A 26,506-nucleotide genomic window follows, 5' to 3' on the forward strand; every position below is an offset into this window, starting at 1 on the left:
GGGGTGGGGAACGGCCCCGCCCTTTGCTGTTTGGGGACGGGGGGGACCCCCCACCGCAGGGGGCAGCTCCCCATTGCTCCCCCCTCCCAGCCCCCAAGCAAGGGCCTAACCCCAGCGGGGGGGGACAGGGGGAGGCAGGAGGACCCCCTCCCACTCAGAGATCCCCCCAACCACATAGCTAGGGGAGAACCAACCTCCTGGGGTGTATGGGGGGGGGTCACCTCGAGGGCTGTAGGGAGCCACCCAGGGCATGCTGGGGGGTAACTGCTGTGGGGGGGCAAATCTCAGGAGGAGGCAGTTCTACACTAGGGACCCCCCCCCCACACCCAATGCCTGGGTATGACACACACACAGACACAGTTGAGCTGGGTAGATGGCAGTTTATCAGTGGGGGAGGGTGCTCCATGAACAAACCCCCCCCCCTTACACCCCACATTCAACTCCACCCCACCCCACCCCACGGCTCTGCCTCCCCCCTCCCCCCTCCCTCCTCCCCCAGCCTTACATGGAAAAGCAGCTTAAATAAAAACTTTAAAAAAGTAACATGTGGGAGGGGGAGGGGGAGGGGGGAGCTGCCCCCCCCACCATCCCCACCCCCAAGGAAATTCACATTTCAACACCACCGACGGGTAATAAATAAGGAGGGGGGACAAAATAGGGCTGATTTGGGGGGACAAGAGCACCCTGGGGGAAGGAATGGAGAGCTGGCTGAGGGGGGCAGGAAGGGAAGGGGGTAGCGGACAGTGATAGGCAGGGGGGCAAGGTCACTTAGTTGACATTTCCCCCCTCCAGCCCCCCTAACCTGAGCAGGGGGGCAGCTCTAAGTGCTAAAATTCACCCCCCTAAAATCCAGGGTTGGGGCACCCCCCAACAGACACCAAGTAGGGGGGAGTAACTGAACAAACTCCCCCCCCAACTCCCCATGGACTAGTCCAACCCCCCTCCCCCCCAATTCATCTAGTGCTCCCCCCTGAAATGTTCAATGGAAAACCCTAACCTAGGTCACAGCTGAACCCCCCCCCCCCAACATGAAATCATGCGGGGAGGCAGAGAGGTATGTCTTTTCTACCCCCCCCCCCAACTGAAGTAGTTTAGGGGATCCCTCCTCTGCCGAGGTAGACCCCCCCACGGAAAAAAATTAAGTCCTTTGTGGTTCAATAAATTCCCTTCCCCCAAATCTCCCAGCATGCTACAGGTGCCCCCCCCTCCAATCCTTATTTTCTATGTGCAAAAGACAGCTCTAGCCACCAGACGGAGCTGTGTGTAGGGGGGGGCCTCCCCCCAAGGTTTAAAACAGTGTCAGACTCTTTGCATCTTGTCCAAATTCTCCCCCCCTCGCCCCCCCCCGGCTGTGCCACAGGAGGGGAGGATGCCCCTCCCCAAAAATGGCAGCTGCTTCTGGTGTCATGCCCCTCTGCTGGGCATCCGGAGAGGGGGTGCAAAGACACCCCTCAGAAATACAGTCGTCCTCTGGAATCGGGGGGGGGGGGTTCACACAGCTAGAAGCCCCCCCCAGCATCCGGCGCCCTGTGCTGGTCCATATGAGGGGGGGGTCACTCGACGCGCACCAGCAGGCCATAAAGGACGGTGGCCCCCTTCTCCTTGGTGACCCACTCGAGCTCGGCGGGGCTGAAACGGGGATCCGGGGGGTCAGGGGCGCCGGCCGAGGGGGGGCCCGGCTTGTAGGAGCCGGGGCGCACGCACACTTGGAAGGCCACCTGCGCCCCGTGCTGCCGTTGAGACTTGGGGTCCCGGAATCTGTCCAGAGGGAAAAGAGAGAGGGGGTCAGGGACCCACTGTTGCCCCCTGCCACCCCCAATTCGCTGCCCCCCCCCCCCCACTCACTGCACTTTGGTGGCGAAGGCCTCCAGGCCGGCGTAGCGCAGGGTGGGCGAGAGCAGGACGTGATGGGGCTCAGCCCCCCGGCCGGGGGAGCTGTTCTCCGGTTCGTGGTAGCCCCCGCCCTGGGGGTCCGCCTTGGCAGGCCGGCAGCTCAGGATGGACGTGCTGCCTGGGCGGGGTGGGAAGGGGACAGCCAGTCAGTGAGCCCCGATCTGCGCCCCCCCCCCCGGCCCCACCCCTAAGCACTGCCCCCCTGCCCCAGTGGGAGGAATCTGGGGCTTGGAGCCCATTGCCCAGGGCCAGGTCATTAGAGCTGGGGAGCTGGGAGCCAGGACTCCTGGGTTCTCTCCCCGGCTCTGGGAGGGGAGTGGGAGCTGGTGGTTAGAGCAGGGGGCTGGGAGCCAGGACTCCTGGGTTCTCTCCCTGGCTCTGGGAGGGGAGTGGGAGCTGGTGAGTTAGAGCAGGGGGGGCTGGGAGCCAGGACTCCTGGGTTCTCTCCCCGGCTCTGGGAGGGAAGTGGGGGCTGGTGGGTTAGAGCAGGGGGGGCTGGGAGCCAGGACTCCTGGGTTCTATCCCTGGCTCTGGGAGGGGAGTGGGGGCTGGTGGGTTTTAGCAGGGGGGCTAGGAGCCAGGACTCCTGGGTTCTCTCCCCGGCTCTGGGAGGGGAGTGGGGGCTGGTGGGTCAGAGCACGGGGGGCTGGGAGCCAGGACTCCTGGGCTCTCTCCCCGGCTCTGGGAGGGGAGTGGGGGCTGGTGGGTCAGACCAGGGGGGGCTGGGAGCCAGGACTCCTGGGTTCTCTCCCCGGCACTGGGAGGGGAGTGGGGGCTGGTGGGTTAGAGCAGGGGGGCTGGGAGCCAGGACTCCTGGGTTCTCTCCCCGGCTCTGGGAGGGGAGTGGGGGCTGGTGGGTCAGAGCACGGGGGGCTGGGAGCCAGGACTCCTGGGTTCTCTCCCCAGCTCTGGGAGGGGAGTGGGGGCTGGTGGGTTAGAGCAGGGGGGGCTGGGAACCAGGACTCCTGGATTCTCTCCCCGGCCCTGGGAGGGGAGTGGGAGCTGGTGGGTCAGAGCAGGGGGGCCGGGAGGGGCGCAACGGGCTCGGTGCCGGGTCCCTCCTACCTGCTCCCAGCTCCCCTTGGTCCAGCATCCTCCGGACGGCACCCACGCTGGTGCCGTGATAAGCCATGTGCCACTTCTTACAGGTGCTGGCCACCTCCAGCTGGGGGTTCACCCTGTCAGGGGGGAGGGAGAGGGTATCAGAGCCAGGAACCCCCCCACGACCCCTCCCGTGCAGTCCATTCCCAGCTAGACACCCCCCCACCCCAGCCTCCCCCCTTCCAGTTCGATCCCCCTCCCGCCCGGCCGGGTACCTGAGGTTGAAACGGCACCAGCCGAAGGGCAAGGCGTAGTCCCGGGGGGGGTCCCCCCGCTTGTAATAGGCCTCGTCCCCCCGCAGCTTGTGGCACGACTCGCAGTAGCAGAGGCTGAATTTAGGATCTTCCACAAAGTAGTCGTCTGGGAGGGAAGGGGGGGGCGAGTCAGGTGTTGGGGGAGGAGGAGAGCTGTCCCGAGCCTGAGAAATTGGGTGTTAACTCTGAACCCTAATGACAACATCCACCATCCAGCTCCCCCACACGCACACGTTCCAAACCAGCCGACCCCATTCGGTCACTAACATGGCACCATCTAGGGCGGGTTAATGAGAAGCAGGGTGCCCCCCGCCCCAATGCCCACGTAGAGGCGGGTCCCGGCTCACCTGGCAGCAGCAGGAGGTCCCTGAAGCGGGCGCAGAGGGCGTGGTACTCGCAGGTCTTCATGGTGTTCATGTCCACGGGAGGCGTCCAGCACACGCTCTCTTTAATGCCTGCAACAGAGAAAGAGGGTAGCCAGCCCCGCCCCGCCCCACACGCCCTAGTGGCGCAGAGGGGAGGGCCCAGCCCCAGCCCCACTCCTTCACCAGGGCAGATCCTGGCCCCCCACCCAGCAGAGAGCAGCCAAGCTCCATCACTCACCATCCACCATGTCTGCCTTCTCCATGTCCCCCTGGGCGTGGGAGTCCGTGCTCTCCCCTCCCAGCGCTGGGGTGTCGTTCGTTACTATGGTAACCTGGGGGGACAAATGCACTGGTTGGGGAGTGGGGGGGAGCTGGGTGCCAGGGTTCTCCCCCCGGTTCTGGGAGGGGAGTGGGGGCTAGTGGTTAGAACGCGGGGGCTGGGAGCCAGGACTCCTGGGTTCTCTCCCCGGCTCTGGGAGGGGAGTGAGGGCTGGTGGGTCAGAGCAGGGGGGCTGGGAGCCAGGACTCCTGGGTTCTCTCCCCAGCTCTGGGAGGGGAGTGGGGACTAGCGGTTAGAGCAGGGGGGCTGGGTTGTCCCCCCTCCGGGGGTGGGGCTCACCTGCTCGCACTGCCCGTAGAGGTCGACGAGGACGTAGCAGGGGCTGGGGATGTCCTGGGCGGCCACCCCCTGGTCCATGCGGTTGACGTAGAGGTGCAGGCAGCTGCTCGAGTCCACCAGCAGGCCCAGCACCGTCCCCTCGGGGCACGTGTCCAGATTGGGCCCGTAGTTCTCACAGATCTGCGGGGTGGGACCATAGTGAGCCCCGGACCCCATTCCCCACCCCCTGAGCCAGCCAGTCCCTGCCCTGGGGCCGGGTGGGAGCCAGCGCCCCCTAGAGGGGACAGGCCCCTGCCCCATTCCCTGCCCCCCTGAGCCAGCCAGTCCCTGCCCTGGGGCCGGGTGGGAGCCGGCGCCCCCTAGAGGGGACAGGCCCCTGCCCCATTCCCTGCCCCCCTGAGCCAGCCAGTCCCCGCCCCAGGGCCGGGTGGGAGCCGGCGCCCCCTAGAGGGGACAGGCCCCTGCCCCATTCCCCGCCCCCCTGAGCCAGCCAGTCCCTGTCCTGGGGCCGGGTGGGAGCCGGCGCCCCCTAGAGGGGACAGGCCCCTGCCCCATTCCCCGCCCCCCGGAGCCAGCCAGTCCCCGCCCCAGGGCCGGGTGGGAGCCGGCGCCCCCCAGAGGGCACAGGGGGGCCCCGGGCCCATCCCCACCTTGAGCGAGTTGTGGAAGACGGAGTCGCGCTGCAGCAGCCAGGCGGAGCGCTTGAGGGAGCAGGCCGTGGCGGGGAAGTTGAGGCGCTCGGGCGAGGTGCCGATGACGCCCAGGGACAGGGACGACGTCCACTGGGGGTTCAGGAAGTCGATCTGAACCTGGGAAAGGGGGAACGAGTGGGAGAACCACTATGATGCTATTGGAGAGGAAGTGATGTCAGAAGCCACCGGGACCCACCTCCCATGGGGCCCTGAATGGTGCCACCCTCTGTGAGGTCACATCCCCATCATGACATCACACACGCCCTAGACAGACAGGAGCAGGACCAACATCCTCCCTATCACGACATCACATCCTCCCCTAACAGGAAGTAGCAGACCCTATAGCCACCTCCATCATGACATCACATCCTCCCCTGACAGGAAGTAGCAGGCCCTACACTTGCTCGCATCATAACAAATCCTTCCTTGACAGGAAGTAGCAAGCCCTACACCCACCCCCATCATGTCACATCTTCCCCCATAATGACATCACATTCTCCCCAGATAAGAAGTAGGAGACCCTACAGCCACCTCTCCCACCCATCATGACATCACATCCTCCCCCGACAGGAAGTAGCAGACCCTACAGCCATCTTCATCATGACATCACATCCTCCCCCGACAGGAAGTAGCAGACCCTACAGCCACCTCCATCATGACATCACATCCTCCCCCGACAGGAAGTAGCAGACCCTACAGCCACCTTCATCATGACATCACATCCTCCCCCAACAGGAAGTTGCAGACCCTACAGTCACCTCCATCATGACATCACGTCCTCCCCCAAGGGGAAGGAGGGGGGCAAGGGCCACACCTGGAACAGCTGGCCCTGGGGCAGGGGCTGGGCGATGACCACGATGCCCTGGTTGTAGCTGGCCACGCGGGTGGCCGTCAGGTTGCCGTTGGACAGCAGGATGTTCTTGCCGTGGTTCTCCAGGAACTCCATGGCGGCCGGCGGCACGGGGGCCTCGTTCTCACACTGCAGCCAAGGGGAGGGGAAGGGGGTCACTCTCCAGCTCGAGCCGGCGCCCCCTAGAGGGAACAGGCCCCTGCCCCATTCCCTGCCCCCCTGAGCCAGCCAGTCCCTGCCCTGGGGCCGGGTGGGAGCCGGCGACCCGTAGAGGGGACAGGCCCCTGCCCCATTCCCTGCCCCCCTGAGCCAGCCAGTCCCTGCCCTGGGGCCGGAGGGGAGCCGGCGCCCCCCAGAGGGGACAGGCCCCTGCCCCATTCCCTGCCCCCCTGAGCCAGCCAGTCCCTGCCCTGGGGCCGGAGGGGAGCCGGCGCCCCCTAGAGGGGACAGGCCCCTGCCCCATTCCCTGCCCCCCTGAGCCAGCCAGTCCCTGCCCTGGGGCCGGGTGGGAGCCGGCACCCCCTAGAGGGGACAGGCAGCATCTCCTACTCTTCCCACTGTAAGGCTGTCGCCCCCTCAAGGCAAAGGGGCGAATTTCCCGTCTCCCAGCACTCACAGGTGTGGGCTCCTCCTCCTCCTCTTCCTCGCTGTACGTCTCAGAGGCGACTGACGGGGGCTTGGTGCCGTCCGACTCCTCCAGCACCGTGGAGCTGACAATGGAGACTGCGGTGACGCGTCCGTACAGATCCAGCACCACGTAGACGTTCTGAGGACACAGGACATGGGGGAAGAGGGGAGGCTGGTGGGTTAGAGCAGGGGGGGCTGGGAGCCAGGACTCCTGGGTTCTCTCCCCGGCTCTGGGAGGGGAGTGGGGCTGGTGGGTCAGAGCAGGGGGGGCTGGGAGCCAGGACTCCTGGGTTCTCTCCCCAGCTCTGGGAGGGGAGTGGGGTCTGGTGGTTAGAGCGGGGGGGGGGGGGCTGGGACTGTTGGGTTTATCCCACACTCCAGCGAGGTAGAGCCCCTCAGCACTGGACACGGCAGGGACAGAGACGTCCTGTTGTGGGGAGGAAGTGATGGGGGGCACTCTGGGAGCTCATGGGGCAGCGATTTCCTGCGACATCACATCATATGCCCCCCAAACAGGAAGAGGCGGGCCCTAACCCTCACATGACATCACATCACATCTGCTCCCAGACAGGAAAAGGTGGGGCTTATGCCCCCCGATGACATCATCAAAGGGCAGACCAACACCCATGACATCACTACTCACCCCCGACAGGAAGAGGCGGACTGACGCCCATGACATCAGATGTCCCCACAAAAGGCAACCCCCTTGGAGGACGCTGGCTGCTGGGGTGGGGGCCTGGAAGGGGGGAGGCTCCGACCCCTACCCAGCGGGGCTCACGTGGGCTCTGCCCCCCAGCACCATTGGGCAGTTGGGGGTCCCAGCAAAGGGTTTACCTTGGCCACGCCGGTGGTGGCCGGCCCCATGTCCTCACCGTCCACCAGGATGTGCATGGTGTCGTCCGCGCAGCGCTTCACCCCCACGCGGTTCCCCACCTGCCGGGAGGGGGGGCTTGGGTCAGAGCCATGGTCCCACAACTCCTGCCCACTCCTCCCCACCCCCCAGGATCAGAGCACTGGGCCGCCCATTCTCATGCCCCCTGCCCACCCCCCAGGCCAGACTGCTAGGCCCCCCATAACCCACGCCCCCTGCCCACTCCCCCCTCCAGACCAGACCGCTGGGCCCCCCATAACCCACGCCCCCTGTCCACTCCCCCCCGCAAGACCAGATCGCTGGGCCCCCCATAAACCACGCCCCCTGCCCACTCCCCCCTCCAGACCAGACCGCTGGGCCCCCCATAACCCACGCCCCCTGTCCACTCCCCCCCGCAAGACCAGATCGCTGGGCCCCCCATAACCCACGCCCCCTGCCCACTCCCCCCTCCAGACCAGACCACTGGGCCCCCCATAACCCACGCCCCCTGCCCACTCCCCCCCGCAAGACCAGACCGCTGGTCCCCCCCATCTCCACACCCCCTGTCCACTCCCCCCCACCAGACCGCTTGGCCCCCCATAACCCACGCCCCCTGCCCACTCCCCCCTCCAGACCAGACCGCTGGGCCCCCCATAACCCACGCCCCCTGCCCACTCCCCCCCGCAAGACCAGACCGCTGGTCCCCCCCCATCTCCACACCCCCTGTCCACTCCCCCCAACCAGACCGCTTGGCCCCCCATAACCCACGCCCCCTGCCCACTCCCCCATGCAAGACCAGACCGCTGGGCCCCCATAACCCATGCCCCCTGCCCACTCCCCCATCCAGACCAGACCACTGGCCCCCCATAACCCACGCCCCCTGCCCGGGCCCCCCCCAGACCAGGCCGCTGGGCCCCCCATAACCCACGCCCCCTACCCACTCCCCTCCGCAAGACCAGACCACTGGTCCCCCATAACCCATGCCCCCTGTCCACTCCCCCCCCACCAGACCGCTGGGCCCCCCATAACCCATGCTCCCTGCCCACTCCCCCCTCCAGACCAGATCGCTGGGCCCCGCATCTCCACGCCCCCTGCCCACTCCCCTCCCCCCAGAATAGACCACTGGGCCCCCCATTCCCACACCCCCTGCCCACTCCCCTCCCCCCAGACCAGACCACTGGGCCCCCCATTCCCACACCCCTGCCCACTCCCCTCCCCCCAGACCAGATTTCTGCCCCCAGCCCCCTGCCCACTCCCGCCACCACCTCGGGATCAGAGCGCCGGACCCCCCCCATCCCCTCGCCCCCACCTCGAACCAGATCTCTGGGCCCTCCTCTGCCCACTCCTGCCACCCCACCCCCGAAGGACCAGACAACTGGGCCCCCCCAACCCCATGCCCCTTGCCTACTCCCTGTCCCCGGGGACCAGACCACTCTCCCCCCCCCCCCAACACAGGATCAGACCACAGGGCCTCCCATCCCTAAACCCCCTGCCCCTTCCCTCCCTACCCCCAGGACCATACCGCTGGGCCCCCCAAGTCCCTGCCCATTCCCCGACACACATCCCCACTCCCCCAACCCTGAGACCAGACTGCTGTCCCCCCCCCGTCCACTACCCCCCACAGGGACCAGACTGATGCCCCCCCCGGACCAGATCACTGGGCCCCTCCAGCTCCACATCTCTCCCCGCAATGGGCCTCTGCAGCCCTGCATTTCCCCTCTGATCCCCTCCCTCCGGCCCCAGTCTGCCCAGCCCCACAGCTCCCCCGCCCCCGGCGCAACTCACCCCCAGCCTCTCCAGCGAGCAGCCGTAGTTCTGCTTCTGCAGCTGGCCGTTGCGCCGCACCTCGGAGCCGGCCACCAGCCAGGTGGCCTTGGAGTGCAGCTCCGGCAGGGAGGCCGGCAGCCCCGTGGCCGCGTAGGGCACCTCGGAGGGCAGCAGCGTGGTCAGCCCCACGTGGAAGGAGCCTGACCACTTCTCGTCCAGCTCCTCGATCTTCACCTGGGGGGGGGGGGTGAGCATGGGGCACAGGTCACCGAGCATGGAGGGGGAGGGATCCAGCCCTAAGGTCAGAGGTCACCGAGCAATGGCGGGGGACGGGGAGTGTGGCTCCAAGGGTTAGAGGTCACGAATCAATGGTGGGGAGGGGAGAAAATCCGGCTCCAAGGGTCAGAGGTCACTAAGCGACATTGGGCAGGATCGGCTCCAAGGGTCAGGGGTCACTGAGCAAGAGGGGTGGGAACATGAGTGTGGCCCCCACCCCAGAGCCAGACTGGGCAATGCTTCCCCTACTGTCCCCAGGACGAAGGCACCGGCTGTACCAGCCACCTTAGCTCAGACTCAGCCCCCGCCCCCCACAATGGGGGCTGGGAGCAGCGATCTAACTGGGGCCAGGCTCCACCCACTCTGATGGGCTGGCAGGGGGGCGAGACCTCCCCCCCCCCACCCCAACAGCAGATACCCCAGCCCGGGGGGGAGGGAAACTCACCTCAAACACCTCGTCGGCCTTCAGCTCCTTCATGCTAAAGACGATGCCGTGGCTGTAGCCAGTCACGCGCACGGCCCGGCACCCGTCGTCCTGGAAGGCCACGTTCTTCCCGCAGCTGCTGTGGAAGCGGTGAGCCACGCCCGGCACTGGGGGAAGACGTGGCCATCAACAATTGGTGGGACGCCAGTGGGGGCTCTCCCCCGGCAGGCAGGGCGGCACTAGGGGCGCTGCGGGGCAGGGAGCAGGGCGGGGGCTCAGCAGGGGGTGCTCTCCCCTGGCAGGCAGGTCTGGCCACAGGATGGCACTAGGGGGTGCTGTGGGGCAGGGGCTCAGCAGAGGGCGCTCTCCCTAGCAGGCCGGGTGGGGCTGCTACCAACAGAGGGGCCCCCGAAGTCAGCACAGCGATGCAGCCAGCTCTGGGGCGGGGCTCTCACCTGGCGAGTGGATGGGGAAGGATTTCTCGGTGACATTGCTGGTCGACAGGCTGTTGTCCATGGGGCCTGTGGCGCTGGTGATGGACACCTGGACGCACTGGCCGTAGAGATCCACCACGGCGTACACCTCTGTGCCGCGCCGCCGGGGGAGGGGAGCAAAGGGTTAACCGGGCCGCAGCTGCCATAACACCCAGCTAGACTATTACCCCCCTGTCCCCATCAGTCCAATGGATTCATCCAGTCTGGTACATTTCCACCCCCCTTCCAGTGAGCCCACCCACATCAGTATATCTCCCCCACCACAAGCCCAATGGGCCCATCCAGGTCCCCCCACGCAGATCAATGGGCCCATCCAGCCCAGTATATCCCCCACCCCCACCAGCCAGATCAGTCCAATGATCCCATGCATGGGGGAACACACTAGGCCGGATCAGACCAATAGGCCCATCCATGGGGGGAAAAACACAGCAGGCCGGATCAGACCAATAGGCCCCATGCTGCAGGGAGAACGTGCCAGGCTGGATCAGACCAATTGACCTGTGCATGGGAGGCGGGGGGGGGGGGAATACACGCTTAGGGTGACCAGATGTCCCGATAAAATCGGGACTGTATCGATTTTGAGGAGTTTGTCCCATGTCCCGAGCAGAGTACAGTCGGGAAGCCACTGGTCCCGATATTTTGTTTCCTGGTCTTCGGCAGCAATTCGGCAGAGAGCCCTTCGGTCACGGACGGTCTTCGGCGGCAAGGTTTATTACCCGCCGCCGAAAAACCGGCAAAGACCATACGCGACCGGAGGGTTCTTCGCCGAACTCCCAGACGGGAGAGTGTAAAAAAAAGCCCCCCCCACTCCCCACCCCCACAGCAGTCCTGATATTTTCCCCTTAACATCTGGTCACCCTAAACACACTGGGCCGGATGAGACCAATGGACCCATCTGTGGGGGGAACATGCTGGGCTGGATCAGACAAATGGGCCCGTCTGTGGGGGGGTGGGGGGAGGATACAGTGGGCTGGATCAGACCATTGGGCCTGTCTGTGAGGGGGAACACACTGGGCCAGATCAGACTAAGAGGCTCATTGCTGGAGGGGGAACACAGCGGGCCGGATCAGACCAAGAGGCGTGTCTGTGGGGGGGGGCACACAGCGGGCCGGATCAGACCAAGAGGAATGTCTGTGGGGGGGGCACACAGCGGGCCGGATCAGACCAAGAGGCGTGTCTGTGGGGGGGGCAGCACACAGCGGGCCGGATCAGACCAAGAGGCATGTCCGTGGGGGGGCACACAGCGGGCCGGATCAGACCAAGAGGCGTGTCCGCGGGGGGGGTGGCACACAGCGGGCCGGATCAGACCAAGAGGCGTGTCTGTGGGGGGGGAGGCACACAGCGGGCCGGATCAGACCAAGAGGCGTGTCTGTGGGGGGCACACAATGGGCCGGATCAGACCAAGAGGCTCATTGCTGGGGGGGCGGGGGAAGAGACACAGCAGGCCGGATCAGACCCAGAGGCGTGTCCGTGGGGGGGGGGGTGACACAGCGGGCCGGATCAGACCAAGAGGTGTGTCCGTGTAGGGGGGTGACACAGCGGGCCGGATCAGACCAAGAGGCGTGTCTGTGGGGGGCACACAATGGGCCGGATCAGACCAAGAGGCTCATTGCTGGGGGGGCGGGGGAAGAGACACAGCGGGCTGGATCAAACCAAGAGGCATGTCCGTGGGGGGGGGGCGGCACACAGCGGGCTGGATCAGACCAAGAGGCGTGTCCGTGGGGGGGGGGCGGCACACAGCGGGCCGGATCAGACCAAGAGGCGTGTCCGTGGGGGGGGCGGCACACAGCGGGCCGGATCAGACCAAGAGGCGTGTCCGTGGGGGGGGGCTGAGGCGGGGCGGCTCACCCTTGGCAGGGGGCAGGCCGGAGCAGGCCACGCCCTGGTCCACGCCGTTGATGAAGTAGTGCAGGTCCCCCTTGGCTGTGCGCATCATGCCGATGCGGGAGCCCGTGGTCAGCGAGTCCAGGTCGCAGCCGTAGTTGTTGCGCATGGTGTTGCCGTCCTGCATGATGGCCGTGCCGCTGCGGGGGGCGGGAAGGGGGGGTCAGAAGGAGACACGGTCCCACGCCCCCACAGGAACCCAAGCGAGAGGTCCCCCCCCATATCCCAGCTCCCCACCCCAAGACACGGCCTTGCCTCTCCTGCGGCTGAGCCCCCGGAAACTCACCTGAGACCCCCCCGACACACACACACACACACAAATCCCCCCCCACACACACATCTCCCCCCACACACACTCACTCACCTAAGCATCCAGGTGTCGTAGTCGATGTCCGTCATGGTGTTGGGGAACTCCAGGTCTTCGGGCCGGATGGCCGTGACCCCTGCCAGAGGGAATCCAAGCCGTGTGGGGCTGGAAAGGGCAGGGAGGGGTCTGCCCGGGCCTCCCGCACCCCTCCCGCCCTAGATAACACACCGCGGAACGGGCTCTGCCCTGCAACCCGCCCCGAGCGACGTTTCGGCCATACGAGCCCCCCGCTGGTTAGCCCCCCGTTGATTTTCCCTTCCTAAGTGGGGGCCGGGCGGCTGGTCTTCACTGAATTTCAAGTTGGCGAGGTCAGAAAAATTTGGCACAGTCAGTTCGACTTCTGATCCGGCCCCCGGAAGCAGTGGCGACCCCTCCCAGCTCGGGGGCAGCCACGAATTCGGGAAATAGACTTGCCACTCCGTTATCCAGGTGAGTCACCAGGTCTCAGTGAGATTTGCCCGGTGCTGAAATGCAGCCACCTCTGGGGCGGGGCGGCCGGTTACCCAGGGACCCCTCGCCCGGTGCTGAGATGCAGCCACCTCTGGGGCGGGGCGGCCGGTTACCCCGGGACCCCTCGCCCGGCGCTGAGATGTGCCCACCTCTGGGGCGGGGCGGCTGGTTACCCAGGGACTCCTCATCCAGCGCCGAGATGGGACAGGAAGTGAAACCAACCGCCGTCCCCCAGCGGCGCTCTCCCAGTGGGTGGGGAATTACACCAAGGAAGTGGAGGCCCCCCTGTCTCTCACCCGCCTCTATCGAGCCGGACCAGCGATCCACCATCTTCTGGATGACGATCTCGAAGAGTTCTCCGTCCCGGAGGGCCCTGCGTGGGGAGAGGGGAGAGCCATGAAGCCCAGGGAGGGGGCAGGCCGGGGGGGGGGGCGGGCTCAGTGCCACACACACCAACCGGTTGGAGATGACGATGGCGTCGTTGAACTCGCTACGGCAGTTCTGGCGCAGCGCCGTGCGCCCGCCGTTGGTGATCACCGCGTTGGCGCCGTGCAGCTGGTGGAAACGCAGGTCACTCACCGAGGCCGTGGACGAGGGGCTGCTGGGCGACAGCTGGTGGTTGCCCTCCGACAGGTCGTCGGGCAGCGGGAGGAGATCTGGGGGGGGGGGAAAGCGAGGGGGGGTTGTTCCTGGGGTGCATGGACCTTCCCCCCAGCTGTAGCCCAGCCCCCGGGAGACCCCCCGGGCACCAAGAGACAGGGTTCCCCCGCCAGGTATATCCCAGCCCCCCCCCAGGATCCCCCAGCATCGAGACAAGGCCCCATCCCCCTCCCAGTTCTATCCCAGCCCTGGGACCCACCCCTCACTAAGACACGGCCCCCACCCCCAATATCCCAAACCCTAGGGCCCCCCCGGCACCAAGACATGGCGCCCACTCTGATATATCCCAGCCCTGGGACCCCCAGCACCCAGACATGGCCTCGTCCCCCTCCCCCTCCCACCCCCAATTCTATGCCAGCCCTGGGATCCCCACCAAGACGTGGCCCCGTCCCATTCCCCCCCCATATCCCAGCCCCCCAGCACCGAGACATGGCCCCATCCCCGTTGCACCTGGAGTTCTGTCCCAGCCCTGGGAGCCCCAAGCACTGAGACATGGTCCTATCCTGTCCCCGCCCCATATCCCAGCCCCCCCAGCACCAAGACATGGCACCGTCCCATCCCTGCCCTGTATCTCAGCCCCCTAGAATACCCCAGCACTGAGACATGGTCCCATCCTATCCCCCCCCCATATCCCAGGTCCCCCAGGTACCGAGACATGGTCCTGTCCCCCCCCCACCTAGATGCCAGTCCCTCCGGGAGCATGACACGTCCCCGTGACCGCCCCCCCCGCTATGCCCCAGCCCCACGCCAGGCCCCCCCGGCTCACCCGTGTCGTCGAGGATGGTGGCCTGCGCCGCCTGCCCGTACAGATCCACCACGGCGTAGACGTTGGGTGGTACGTTCCAGGCGGCCGGCCCCTGCGCCACCCCGTTGACGAAGAAATGCAGCGTGCCGTCCTCTTTGCGAACCACGCCCACCGTGTCGCCCGCCTGGGGGAGAGGGGGGCAGCAGAGGGGGTGAGGGCACTGCCCTGCGGTGTGTGGGGGGGACGGGCTACCCCCCCCGGCACCCAACTCACCTTGAGCCGATCCAGGTTGTGCCCGTATTCGTCCAGGATGGTGGTGCCGTTGTGCATAACCCCGTTGCCCGTCATCATCCAGGTGCCTGGAGGAGAGGGGACGAGGGGGGGGTTACCAGCGGTGCCTGGCCCAATCACGCAGCTCGCCATTAACCTATGGAACTGCCTGCCGCAGGACCCGGGGACCAGCTCAGCCGCGTGGGGCCGTCAGCAGCCTATGAGGCACGACCACTAAACGCGCCCCCAGTCATCAGTTAACCTGGGGAACTACCCACGGGTCTGCCCTGGGCAGAGGTTAACCCGGGGAACTACCTGCCACAGGAACCAGCTCAGCCGCGTGGGGCCATCAGCAGCCTATGAGGCACGACCACTAAACCCGCCCCCCCAGTCATCAGTTAACCCGGGGAACTACCCATCCATCTGCCCTGGGGAGAGATTAACTCGCGGAAAGGTTAAGCCGGGGAACTACGCACCACAGGACAGGTACTAGTCCACCGGGGGAGAGCTTAGCCCAGGGAACTACCAGCCACAGGGTGCAGCCACCAGCCCTCTGGGCAGCAGTTAACCCGGGGAACTACTCACCGCAGGGCATGGCTCCCAGCTCCTGCTCCAGCCACAAATTATCCCGGAACTACCAGCTGCCAGCACCCCGAGCCGGCAATTAACCCGGGGAACTACCTGCTGCAGGGCACAGCTGCCAGCCCCACTTGGGGGGCAATTGGGGGCCAGAACTCTCCCAAAGGGAGCTGGCCACCTGCTGGAGGCAAGGCGAGGATGGAGCCAGAGCCAGCCGCCAGGTGTTATCCCCCCTCCTGCCCCCGTGGGGCGCCCGGACCCGGACCTGAGCGCAGGTTGGTCATGGTGGAGGGCAGCTGCAGGTAGGTGGGGTTGTGCGTGGTCACCCCGATCTCGATGGAGCCTGCCCACTTGTCCACCATCTTGTCGATCCGCACCTGGAAGACCTCGTTGTTACGCAGGGCCCGGTTGCTAAGGACGACCCCGTGGTTGAAGTCGTCCGTGGCGCTGGGGAAGACAGACAGGTTAGCTTGGACACGAGCCACCGACCCAGGTGCCGAGATTCGGCCACTTCTGGGGCGGGGCGGCCAGTTACCTAGGGACCCCTTGCCCCGCGCCGAGATGCAGCCACCTCTGGGGTGGGGCGGCCAGTTATCCAGGGACCCCTCGCCCTGCGCCGAGATGCGGCCATCTCTGGGGCGGGGCGGCTGGTTACCCAGGGACCCCTCGTCCAGCACTGAGATGTGGTCACCTCTGGGGTGAGGCAGCCGGTTACCCAGGGACCCCTCGCCCAGCGCTGAGATGCGGCCACCTCTGGGGCGAGGCAGCTGGTTACCCAGGGACCCCTCGCCCGGCGCTGAGATGCGGCCACCTCTGGGGCGAGGCAGCTGGTTACCCAGGGACCCCTCGCCCGGCGCTGAGATACAGGATACGTGATGGCCCCAGGCCCTGGTGGGGGCAGGCTGGCACTCACTGCGGGCGGAGGGCCGTGCGCCCGTCGTTGATGATGGCTGCCTTCTGGCCACAGTTGGCGTGGAAAAGCAGGCGCTCCAGCTCGGGTTCGCCCACCCCGCCGGCCTCCAGGGCGCGGCGCCCCACGTCCGGGGAGAGCGCCCGCATGATGGCGTTGTTCCGCCGCAGCCGGTCGCTGTGGTTGTGGTTGTGGACGATGGTGACCTTCACCGCCATGCCATAGAGATCCACCACGCCATACACCACCAGCGGGGTCAGGGTGGTAGCCACGCCTGGGGCAGGGAGGGGGAGAATCACACACCATGCAGCCACCTCTGGGGCAGGGCGGCCGGTTACCCAGGCACCCCTCGCCCGGCGCTGAGATGCAGCCACCTCTGGGGCAGGGCGGCCGGTTACACAGGGACCCCTCACCAGGCGCTGAGATGCAGCCACCTCTGGGGCAGGGCAGCCGGTTACCCAGGGACCCCTCGCCCGGCGCTGAGATGCAGCCACCTCTGGGGCAGGGCAGCTGGTTACCCAGGCACCCCTCGCCCGGCGCTGAGATGCAGCCACCTCTGAGGCGGGGCGGCCAGTTATAACAGCACCAGAATAAACCCTGCCTGCCAGGGGAGAGCGCCCCCTGCTGAGCCCCCCGCTCTGCCCCTTACCTTGGTCAATGCCGTTGATATAGAAGTGCAGAGCGTTGTTGGATTTCCGGGTCAGGCCAATGTGATCCCCCTCCTGTGGGGACAAGGGGGGGCAGTTAGGGGGAGCTGCAGCCGAGGAACCCAATGAGGGGGTGAGGGCAGAGGTGGAGGGGGGATGATGGGGGTACAGGGGGATGAGGGAGGTGCAGGGATACAGGGGGCCGGGTTTGGGGGAGCTTGGTTCGCACAAGGGGTGCAGGTGTATGGCGACCCCCTCACCCGCAGAGGGCTGGCAATGGGGTTTCGGGGCGCCCGCAGGGGGCAGCTATGGGGGGCTCGGGGGCTCACCCGCAGCGGGATAGCTAGGAGGGTTTGGGGGGAAAGTGGGATCAGTCACAGGGGGCTCTCACCTGCAGCTCATCCAGGCTGAATTCGCAGTATTCCCGCCGCGTCCCTTTACCGTTGGTCAGGATCCCGCAGCCGCTCATCATGATCGTGCCTGGGGGGGTTTGTGGGGGAGACCTCCTGTCAGCCAATCAGCCACGGGGACCTGCACCCCAGGGACACCCCCCCCCGCCTATTCAGCTCCTTCTTCCCCCCAAATTCAGCCATCAAAGGAGCTACACAGGTGTGCAGGAGGGGGAAACTGAGGCACAAACCGACATAGGGACCTGCCCCTCCCCAAGATGGGGATAGAACCCAGGCATCCTGGCTCTAACCGACAGACCCGTCCCACCCCAAGCCAGGAGAGAACCCAGGAGTCCTGGCTCCCAGCCTTCCCCCAGTTCTAACCAACAGCCCCCCACTCCTCCCCTAGAACCAGGGAGAGAACCCAGGAGTCCTGGCCTCCCCCCCGCCCCCGCAGGCAGGTACCGGAGCGCAGGTTGGTCATGGTTGCGGGGTACTCCAGGCTGTTGGGGTTGTGGGTCGTCACCCCGATTTCAATGGAGCCAGACCACTTGTCCACCAGCTTGTCGATACGGATCTATGGGGCGACAAGGGGGGGGGGGTCAGGTGACTCACCGCTCCCCTAGCCAGCCCCCCGACCCCACCCCGCTGCTGTATTTCTTCTTCTCTGGGTGTACCCCAACTCCCTCCCCTCCTGCCCCAAACCCACTGGATAATGCCGGTGCCCCCTCCCCAAGACTCACCCCCTGGGCACTCCTGGCCCCACAGCCTCACCCTGCCACCCTCCTGCCCCATCCCTCCCCTATGTACTCCCCTCCAGGGCACCCCACATCGGCAGGCACCCCCGTCTTCACCACCACCATCTGTCACACAGCACCCTCCCATTCCCCAGTGCCCCGTACACCCCCCCAACATCTCAGAGCACCTTGCCCCCCATGCCCCAGTTCCCCGTACGCCCCGACATCTCAGAGCACCCTGCCCCCCCAATGCCCCAGCCCCCCTATATCCCAACCCCCCGGCCCCCATCCCAGTCCCACCCCAGACATAGAACATTTAATTGTCCAATAGCTGGTTCCTCATGACCATGCCGCAGCCCCCTCAAAAACCCCACCCCAGCCCTCGGTGTCTGGCTGGCCAGGACCCCCATCTGCAACCCCCACATCTTCCTCCTAGCACCCCCAAGAACCCCACCCCAGCCCTCGGTGTCTGGCTGGCCAGGACCCCCATCCGCAACCCACTCCCCCATCTTCCTCCCAGCCCCACCAATGACCCCACCCCAGCCCTCGAGGTCTGGCTGGCCAGGACCCCCATCTGCAACCCCCCCATCTTCCTCCTAGCACCCCCAAGAACCCCACCCCAGCCCTCGGTGTCTGGCTGGCCAGGACCCCCATCTGCAACCCCCACATCTTCCTCCTAGCACCCCTAAGAACCCCACCCCAGCCATCGGTGTCTGGCTGGCCAGGAACCCCATCCGCAACCCCCCATCTTCCTCCTAGCACCCCCAAGAACCCCACCCCAGCCCTCGGTGTCTGGCTGGCCAGGACCCCCATCTGCAACCCCCCCATCTTTCTCCTAGCACCCCCAAGAACCCCACCCCAGCCCTCGGTGTCTGGCTGGCCAGGACCCCCATCCGCAACCCCCCCATCTTTCTCCTAGCACCCCCAAGAACCCCACCCCAGCCCTCGGTGTCTGGCTGGCCAGGACCCCCATCCGCAACCCTCTCATCTTCCGCCAGGCCCCCCCCCCGCAAGAACCCCACCCCAGCCCTCGGTGTCTGGCTGGCCAGGACCCCCATCTGCAACCCCCGCATCTTCCTCCTAGCACCCCCAAGAACCCCACCCCAGCCCTCGGTGTCTGGCTGGCCAGGACCCCCATCTGCAACCCCCCGCATGTTCCCCCAGCACCCCCCCAAGAACCCCACCCCAGCCCTCGGTGTCTGGCTGGCCAGGACCCCCATCCACAACCCCCCCCATGTTCCCCCAGCACCCCCCCAAGAACCCCACCCCAGCCCTCGGTGTCTGGCTGGCCAGGACCCCCATCCACAACCCTGCCACCACGTTCCCCCAGCACCCCCACCTCAAAACACCTCATCATGATTCAGTGTCTGCTTGGCCAGGACCCCTCCCCAGCCCCCCTCATGTCCTCCCAGCCCCCCAACTCGGCTCCCCACCTCGAACATCTTGTTGTCTCTCAGTATCTGGCTGGCCAGAATCCCGCCCCACCCCCCTGTGTCCTCCCGGCCCCCCATCCAGACTCCCCACCTCGAATATCTCGTCCCGCAGCGACCGGTTGGTCATGACCCCGCCCCAGCCCCCGGTGTCCCCCCAGCCCCCCAACCCGGCTCCCCACCTCGAACATCTCGTTGTCCCGCAGCGGCCAGTTGGTCATGACCCTGCCCCAGCCCCCCGTGTCCCCCCGGCTCCCCACCTCGAACATCTCGTTGTCCCGCAGCGGTCGGTTGGTTATGACCCCGCCCCAGCCCCCCGTGTCCCCCCATCGCCCCAACCCGGCTCCCCACCTCGAACATCTCGTTGTCCCGCAGCGGCCGGTTGGTCATGACCCTGCCCCAGCCCCGTGTCCCCCCAGCCCCCCAACCCAGCTCCCCACCTCGAACATCTTGTTGTCCCGCAGCGGCCGGTTGGTCATGACCCCGCCCTAGCCCCCCGTGTCGCTCCAGCCCGGCTCCCCACCTCGAACATCTCGTTGTCCCGCAGCGGCCGGTTGGTCATGACCCCGCCCCAGCCCCCCGTGTCCCCCCAGCCCCCCAACCCGGCTCCCCACCTCGAACATCTCGTTGTCCCGCAGCGGCCGGTTGGTCATGACTACACCGTTGTTGAACTCGTCCAGAGGGCGGCGCCGCTCGGCCGTCTTGTTATTGTTGCTCAGCTTGATGAGGGTCCCACACTTCTCGTGGAAGAGCAGCGCGTCGTTGGAGGTGAGGGGGGCGCCCCCCCCGCCCGGGGACCCCTCGCCCGGCGGGGGGCTGCCCAGGCTGACGCTCAGCAGGCTGCCGTTGTAGGCCGACAGGATGGCGTTGCTCACCACCTCCGACAGCTCCACGCTGGACAAGCCTGGGGGGACGGACGGATGGATGACGGTCCAGGGGTGGGGTGGGGGGGACAGGAATCAGGGACGGACGGAAGGATACGGGGGTGGACAGTCATATGGACGGACAGATGCGGGAGGGGGAGGGAGAGGAATCACGGACAGACAGACAGACGGGAGGGGGGCAGGAAACAGGAACACAGACAAACATATGAGGGGAAGGGGGAACCAGGGATGGACGGATGGAGGGGGGAGAGGAACCAGGGACGGACAGACGTGGGAGGGAGGAGAACCACGGATGGATGGACAGATGCAGGGGATGGAGGAGGGAGAGGAATTGGGGACAGACAGATGGGGGCAGGAACCAGGGACAAACAGATGGGGGGGGGGGAAGGGGAACCAGGGATGGATGGACAGACATGGGGGGGAAGGGGGCCGGGGATGGACAGGTGAGGGACGGGCTCACACTCGGGAGCCTGAGTCTCCCCGTTCCTCCCCGTCAAGCCCTCTGGGCCCAGATTTACCATCCCAGAGATAGGAGGCAGGAACAGCCCGCAATGGGGGAAGTCCCGCCCCCCTGGAGGCGGGAACAGCCCGCAATGGGGGAAGTCCCGCCCCCCTGGAGGCGGGAACAGCCCGCAATGGGGGAAGTCCCGCCCCCACTCCAGACTAGGAGACGGGGCCAGGCCAGCTGGGGTCTATTTGAAAGCCTGACCTGGCAGCGAGGCCTCCTGCCCCGAACTCGACCTGGGGCCCCAGCGCCAGGCCACCGCTCAATTCACGGGTGGGGTGGACACGCCCCTCTCCATGCACCCGTCCCACCATGCCTAGCACCCCCGCTGGGAGCGAAGGCTTCTGGGTAACATCCCGGGCAAAGCGCGATGGGACAGGCCCGCCCGGGGGCTGCACCGGCTCAGTGGTCCGAGCCCGGCTCGTGCTGCGGGAGTGGTGTAGACGGGGGCGAGGGGGCCAGTCGGGGTCACTCACCGTTCTCAGACTCCAGGCTGTTGGGGAATTTATCCGGGCGGCTCTGGTTACGGGGCAGGGCCAGGGCTGGGGAGAGAAACACGAGGAAGAGGAGGGAAGCCTGTGTTACACCCCTCGATCCCGACCTGCTAGCCCAGCCCTGCCAACGCCCCTCACTCCCGACCCACAGCCCTGCCGGTGCCCCTCACTCCTGACCCGCAGTCCCTGCCAGCCTGGCCCTGCCCCCCAGCCCTGCCGGTGCCCCTCACTCCCGACCCGCAGCCCCTGCCAGCCTGGCCCTGCCCCCCAGCCCTGCCGGTGCCCCTCACTCCCAACCCGCAGCCCCTGCTAGCTCAGCCCTGCCCCCCCAGCTCTGCCAGTACCCCTCAGTCCCAACCCGCAGCCCCTGCTAGCCCAGCTCTGCCCCCCGCAGCTCTGCCAACACCCCTCACTCCTGACCGACAGCACCCTGGCCGGAGAGGCGCAGAGGGGGGAGTATTGGGGCCGGCCCGGGCTGCAAGAGAGGGCCTTGCCGGGGCGCGGGGGCATTGGGGCCGAGGACGCGGAGGAACAGGCTGGGGCTCCGGGTAAGCAGAATGGACCAGAGACACGGGAACCGGGTGGTCATCGGGGTTTCTTTGACCCTCTACTCCCGGGCGAATCTGTGCATGGTTACAGACATCCTGGCCGAGGGGTATTTTGCAAATAAATTACCAAAATAATTGAAATTGGTGTCACTCCCCAGCGTTATTTTGACAAAACATTTGCAGGATTTTAAAATATGGTGCGCAGGATTTTTAGCCATGTGGCGCAGGATTCACCCAGGAGCAACCTCTAGAGCAGAAGCATAACATCCCTGGGCACAAAGGGGGCACGTTTAAGTGGCCGGGCAGCCTCCAGACTCCGAGAAGAGGTGCCCAGGAAACGAGCCAGACAGGACCCGGCACTTCAGCCTGTCAACGGAGGAACGCAGCCCGGAGGTTGGGCTCCCCTGCCCCAGCAAGGGGGACGTTGATACCAGCTGGCGTAAGGGGCGCAGAGGGGATCCCGCAGGTCGCCGGCACACCGACAGGCAGCACGCGAGGTCTCTGCAGCCAGCCAGAGATGTGCTCGGCCGGCCTGGCGCTTGTGAGATGTACGGATGGGTGACACCGAAGGAGTTCTGCGTCTACACTGAAAATGACGCTCTTCGAATCCAGGAGTGAAGACGCCAGGCAGGAGAAAGCAGCCGCTTCTCTCTCCGTCCAGCCCCGGGGTCACCTCGGGAATGTCTCCCTGGATACGGAGCCGGCAGCTAATTGAGATTGGGGCGCCGGCAAGGAAGGAGCCCCCAGAACAGCACGGGGTGCGTGCTGTTTGCAAGTGAAGACAACAGGTTGGACGGGAGGGTTAAGTGGTGGTTTGGGGGGGGACCCGGAAAGGTGGGGAGGCCGGTTCTGTGAACACTGGAGCATCCAGCGGACACCCCGTGGGGACGGTGGTATGGGGGGGACCCGGAAAGGTGGCGGGGTGGCCGGTTCTGTGAACACTGGAGCATCCAGCGGACACCCTGTGGGGATGGTGGTTTGGGGGGGCACCCTGAAAGGTGGGGGGGCGGTTCTGTGAACACCAGAGTGTCCAGTGGACACCCCGCGGGGATGGTGGTTTGGGGGGGGACCCGGAAAGGTGGGGGGGCCGGTTCTGTGAACACTAGAGCGTCCAGTGGACACCCCGCGGGGATGGTGGTTTGGGGGGGGGACCCGGAAAGGGGGGGGGCGGTTCTGTGAACACTGGAGCGTCCAGCGGACACCCCGCGGGGATGGTGGTTTGGGGGGGACCCGGAAAGGTGGGGGGGCCGGTTCTGTGAACACCGGAGCGTCCAGCGGACACCCCGCGGGGACGGTGGTTTGGGGGGGACCCGGAAAGGTGGGGGGGGCCGGTTCTGTGAACACCGGAGCGTCCAGCGGACACCCCGCGGGGACGGTGGTTTGGGGGGGGACCCGGAAAGGTGGCGTGGTGGCTGGTTCTGTGAACACCGAAGCGTCCAGCGGACACCCCGCAGGGGAGGTCGGGGAGCGCCTGTCGCTTGCGAGGCAGCGGGGCCAGTTGCATCGGCCGTGGAAATCGGGGGGCCGACCCGCCGCGGACACACACGGGGCACTTGTTAGTGGGGTGCCCCCAGGAAGCGTCCCCACACTCCGCCCCCATACTGCCCCTAGGGACCCCCACACACACGCTTCGTCCCGAGTCTTGGGCGGCGGGAAAAGGGGGGTCTCTACCTTCATCTCCCGCGGCGCCGTCCTCGGGCTCCTCCGGCTCGCCGGGCACCACGGTGACCTGCGTGCACTTGCCGTAGAGATCCACCACGGCCCAGACGCGGGGCGGGATGCCGGTGGCGGCCACGCCGCAGTCCTGCCCGTTGACCCAGAGGCGCAGCTCCCCGGCGGCCGTGCGCTGGATGCCCACCCGGTCGCCCTCGCCCAGCTGGTCGAGGTCCTGGCCGTACTCCTCGAGGATGGAGCGCCCGTCCCGCAGCACGGAGCAGCCCGAGACGATCCACGAGCCGCCCTTCAGCCCTGTGGCGCTGCTGGGGAAGTCCAGGTGGTCGGGGTCCAGCGCCGTCACCCCGATCTCGATGGAGCCGCTCCAGGAGTTCACCTGGGGGGGTGGGGGGGAGACGGCGGGAGTCAGGGCCGGCCCTTCCGTGGGGCCCCCTTTGCAGCCAGGGCCGGGCCCGACGCCCCCCACTCTGCGCCTCTGCAGGGCCCCCCTTGCAGCCAGGACCGGCCTCGACGCCCCCCACTCTGCGCCTCTGCCGGGCCCCCCCTTTGCAATCAGGGCCGGCCCCGACGCCCCCCACTCTGCGCCTCGGCAGGGCGCCTCGTTTCTGGCGCTTGGTGGTTGAAGCCCCCCCCTCCAATCTCCCTGCCCCCCCGCACCGGGTGCTCGGCGCTGTGCACCTTGCGGTCCATGCCCCCGCCCCTCCCCCCCGCGCCGGGTGCTCGGCGCTGCGCACCTTGCGGTCCATGCCCCCGCCCCTCCCCCCCGCGCCGGGTGCTCGGCGCTGCGCACCTTGCGGTCGATGCGCCCCGCCCCCCGCGCCGGGTGCTCGGCGCTGCGCACCTTGCGGTCGATGCGCCCCTCCCCTCCCCCCCGCGCCGGGTGCTCGGCGCTGCGCACCTTGCGGTCGATGCGCCCCGCCCCTCCCCCCGCGCCGGGTGCTCGGCGCTGCGCACCTTGCGGTCGATGCGCACGGCGAAGACGCGGCCCGGCCGCAGCGGCTCGCGGCTCAGCACCAGCCCGTGGTTGAACTCCTGGCCCGGCTGGGAGCGCGCGGCGCTGCGGCCCCCCTGCGAGAGCGTCACCAGCTTCCCCGTGCGCGGGTGCAGCGCCCCGCCCGGGCCCGACATGGCGCCCCCCCGGCCCGCCGGCCGCGCTTTACGGCAGTGTCGCGACTGCCCTCACGCCGCGCCGCCGCGCTTTACGGCAGCGCCGCCGCTCCGCTCCCGCCGCGCTTTACGGCAGTGTCGCGGCTCCCCTCACACAGCGCCGCGCGCTTTACGGCAGCCTCGCGACACCTGTCAAAGGCCCCCCCCTCCTTTCAGACGGCGCCGGCGCGCTTTATGGTAGCGTTGGCAATATCCTCTGGCGACAATCTCGCTTTACGGCAGCGTCGCGCTGTCCCGCGAGAGACGCACGACCGCTCCTCCCGGCAGGTTGATGGCGCTCTCAGGGCTGCCGCGTTTTACGGCACCACGGAACCGGGGCTAGTGGGGCGCTTTACGGTAGCGGCCGGGGCCCTTTTCGCTTTTACTGCACTCGGGGAACAGTTCCACCACTGCGACCTCGCTTTACGGCACAGTGTGAATGCTGCCAGCCGCTGGGCTTCACGACCGTGAAGGCACGGTCGCGCTTTACGGCACCGCAGAACCCACACTCACCATAGACCAGCTTTTGCGACCGACGGGAGGGATCGCTTTACGGCAGCACCGTCCGCTGCTTTACGGCAGCGTGGCATTTACAAAAAAGAACAGGGGTGGCTTTGCATCACTGACACTTTAGGTTGACACGGCACCGTCTGTTGCTAGGGCCTGCCGTGAACAGGCCCCATTCCCGCACTGCCTCTCCCACTTGGACGGCGGGATCGGCCTTTTTTACGACAGTGCCGTGCTTCGCAGAACCAGGATGATTTGCTTGACGGCAGCGTGGCCGAAATGCTTTTCCCCTCTTGCAGCTGTTGCCCGGGTTACGCAAGGGCGGGGCTGGGGAAGGGGGCGTGACGCAATGAGAACGATTAGCCCCAGTGACAGCGAATGGCAATAGGAATTGTCCCGGGGAAACCATCAGCAAATGGCTAATTAGTGCCAATCCCTGGTGCCAGTTTAATTAGTGCAAATGACTGGTGCAATTCACTAATGGGCAGAATTGGTGCAGGTATAATTCGTGCAAAGAAATATCTAGTGCAAAGTGGTGCAATGATGCTCGTGCAGATAGTCGTGCAAGCAATACTTTAGTGCAAGGGAGTGGTGCAACACATTAGTGCAAGGGAGTGGCCCTCGACCCTGCTTCCCGGGGCGTAGTTTGCCCACCCCTGGGGTGGATTATCTAGTCTGCCCTCCGACAGATCACATGGAGGCCAATAATTTATTCCGGATTAAACCATCGGCCAGAAAAGGCATCTGGTGCGGAGCGACAGCCGTCAAGAGACGGAGAACGCAGCACTGCCCTTGCCAGATTGATCCCTTAGTTAATCCGCCCCGGGACCCCTCTCCGAAGTAGGGCTGAGCTCCCTGCGCCCCGGGTCCCCTCCCCGAGGCGGGGCTGCGCTCCGCACCTCCCCGTGCTCCCCATGTCCCCTCCCCGAGGCGGGGCTGGGCTCCGCACCTCCCCGTGCTCCCCATGTCCCCTCCCCGAGGCGGGGCTGGGCTCCGCACCTCCCCGTGCGCCCTGGTCCCCTCCCCGAGGCGGGGCTGGGCTCCGCACCTCTTCGTGCGTCCTGGTCCCCGCCCCGAGGCGGGGCTGGGCTCCGCATCTCCCCGTGCGCCCCATGTCCCCTCCCCGAGGCGGGGCTGGGCTCCGCATCTCCCCGTGCGCCCCATGTCCCCTCCCCGAGGCGGGGCTGGGCTCCGCACCTCTTCGTGCGTCCTGGTCCCCGCCCCGAGGCGGGGCTGGGCTCCGCATCTCCCCGTGCTCCCCATGTCCCCTCCCCGAGGCGGGGCTGGGCTCCGCATCTCCCCGTGCTCCCCATGTCCCCTCCCCGAGGCGGGGCTGGGCTCCGCACCTCCCCGTGCGCCCTGGTCCCCTCCCCGAGGCGGGGCTGGGCTCCGCACCTCTTCGTGCGTCCTGGTCCCCGCCCCGAGGCGGGGCTGGGCTCCGCATCTCCCCGTGCGCCCCATGTCCCCT

General features: G+C 66.8%; 1 protein-coding gene across 1 annotated transcript; it reads right to left on the reverse strand.

The window, feature by feature from the left end:
• Positions 1-523: 523 nt before the first annotated feature.
• NEURL4 (neuralized E3 ubiquitin protein ligase 4) lies at positions 524-26,284 on the reverse strand. The gene is made up of 30 exons (XM_030548109.1): positions 26,236-26,284; positions 24,340-24,539; positions 23,383-23,761; positions 21,146-21,211; positions 19,895-20,184; positions 17,579-17,690; positions 17,116-17,204; positions 16,727-16,799; positions 16,081-16,351; positions 15,433-15,614; positions 14,592-14,677; positions 14,340-14,502; positions 13,371-13,569; positions 13,210-13,286; positions 12,461-12,539; positions 12,061-12,236; positions 10,174-10,302; positions 9,740-9,885; positions 9,037-9,252; positions 7,236-7,334; positions 6,391-6,540; positions 5,739-5,903; positions 4,883-5,041; positions 4,233-4,412; positions 3,852-3,945; positions 3,596-3,703; positions 3,210-3,354; positions 2,959-3,071; positions 1,846-2,011; positions 524-1,758 (listed from the first exon to the last, which is right to left on the reverse strand). Exons 1-30 carry the CDS (start codon positions 26,282-26,284, stop codon positions 1,554-1,556), a joined length of 4,566 nt encoding a protein of 1,521 aa, XP_030403969.1. The 3' UTR covers positions 524-1,553.
• Positions 26,285-26,506: the final 222 nt, after the last annotated feature.

Source organism: Gopherus evgoodei, unplaced genomic scaffold (genome assembly GCF_007399415.2).
Source record: "Gopherus evgoodei ecotype Sinaloan lineage unplaced genomic scaffold, rGopEvg1_v1.p scaffold_86_arrow_ctg1, whole genome shotgun sequence".
In the NCBI taxonomy this organism is placed as follows: Eukaryota; Metazoa; Chordata; order Testudines; family Testudinidae; genus Gopherus; species Gopherus evgoodei.

What these genes read in the sequence shown, in the direction of transcription:
- NEURL4 (XM_030548109.1), bottom strand. Translation starts at nt 26,284, where the DNA reads ATGCGGAGCCCAGCCCCGCCTCGGGGCGGGGACCAGGACGCACGAAGA. An exon ending in CCCAGGGCCAGCTGTTCCAG is followed by an intron (nt 5,042 to 5,738) that starts GTGTGGCCCTTG and finishes CCCCTTTCCCAG; the next exon opens with GTTCAGATCGACTTCCTGAA. An exon ending in GCCTTCGCCACCAAAGTGCA is followed by an intron (nt 1,759 to 1,845) that starts GTGAGTGGGGGG and finishes CCCTCTGGACAG; the next exon opens with ATTCCGGGACCCCAAGTCTC.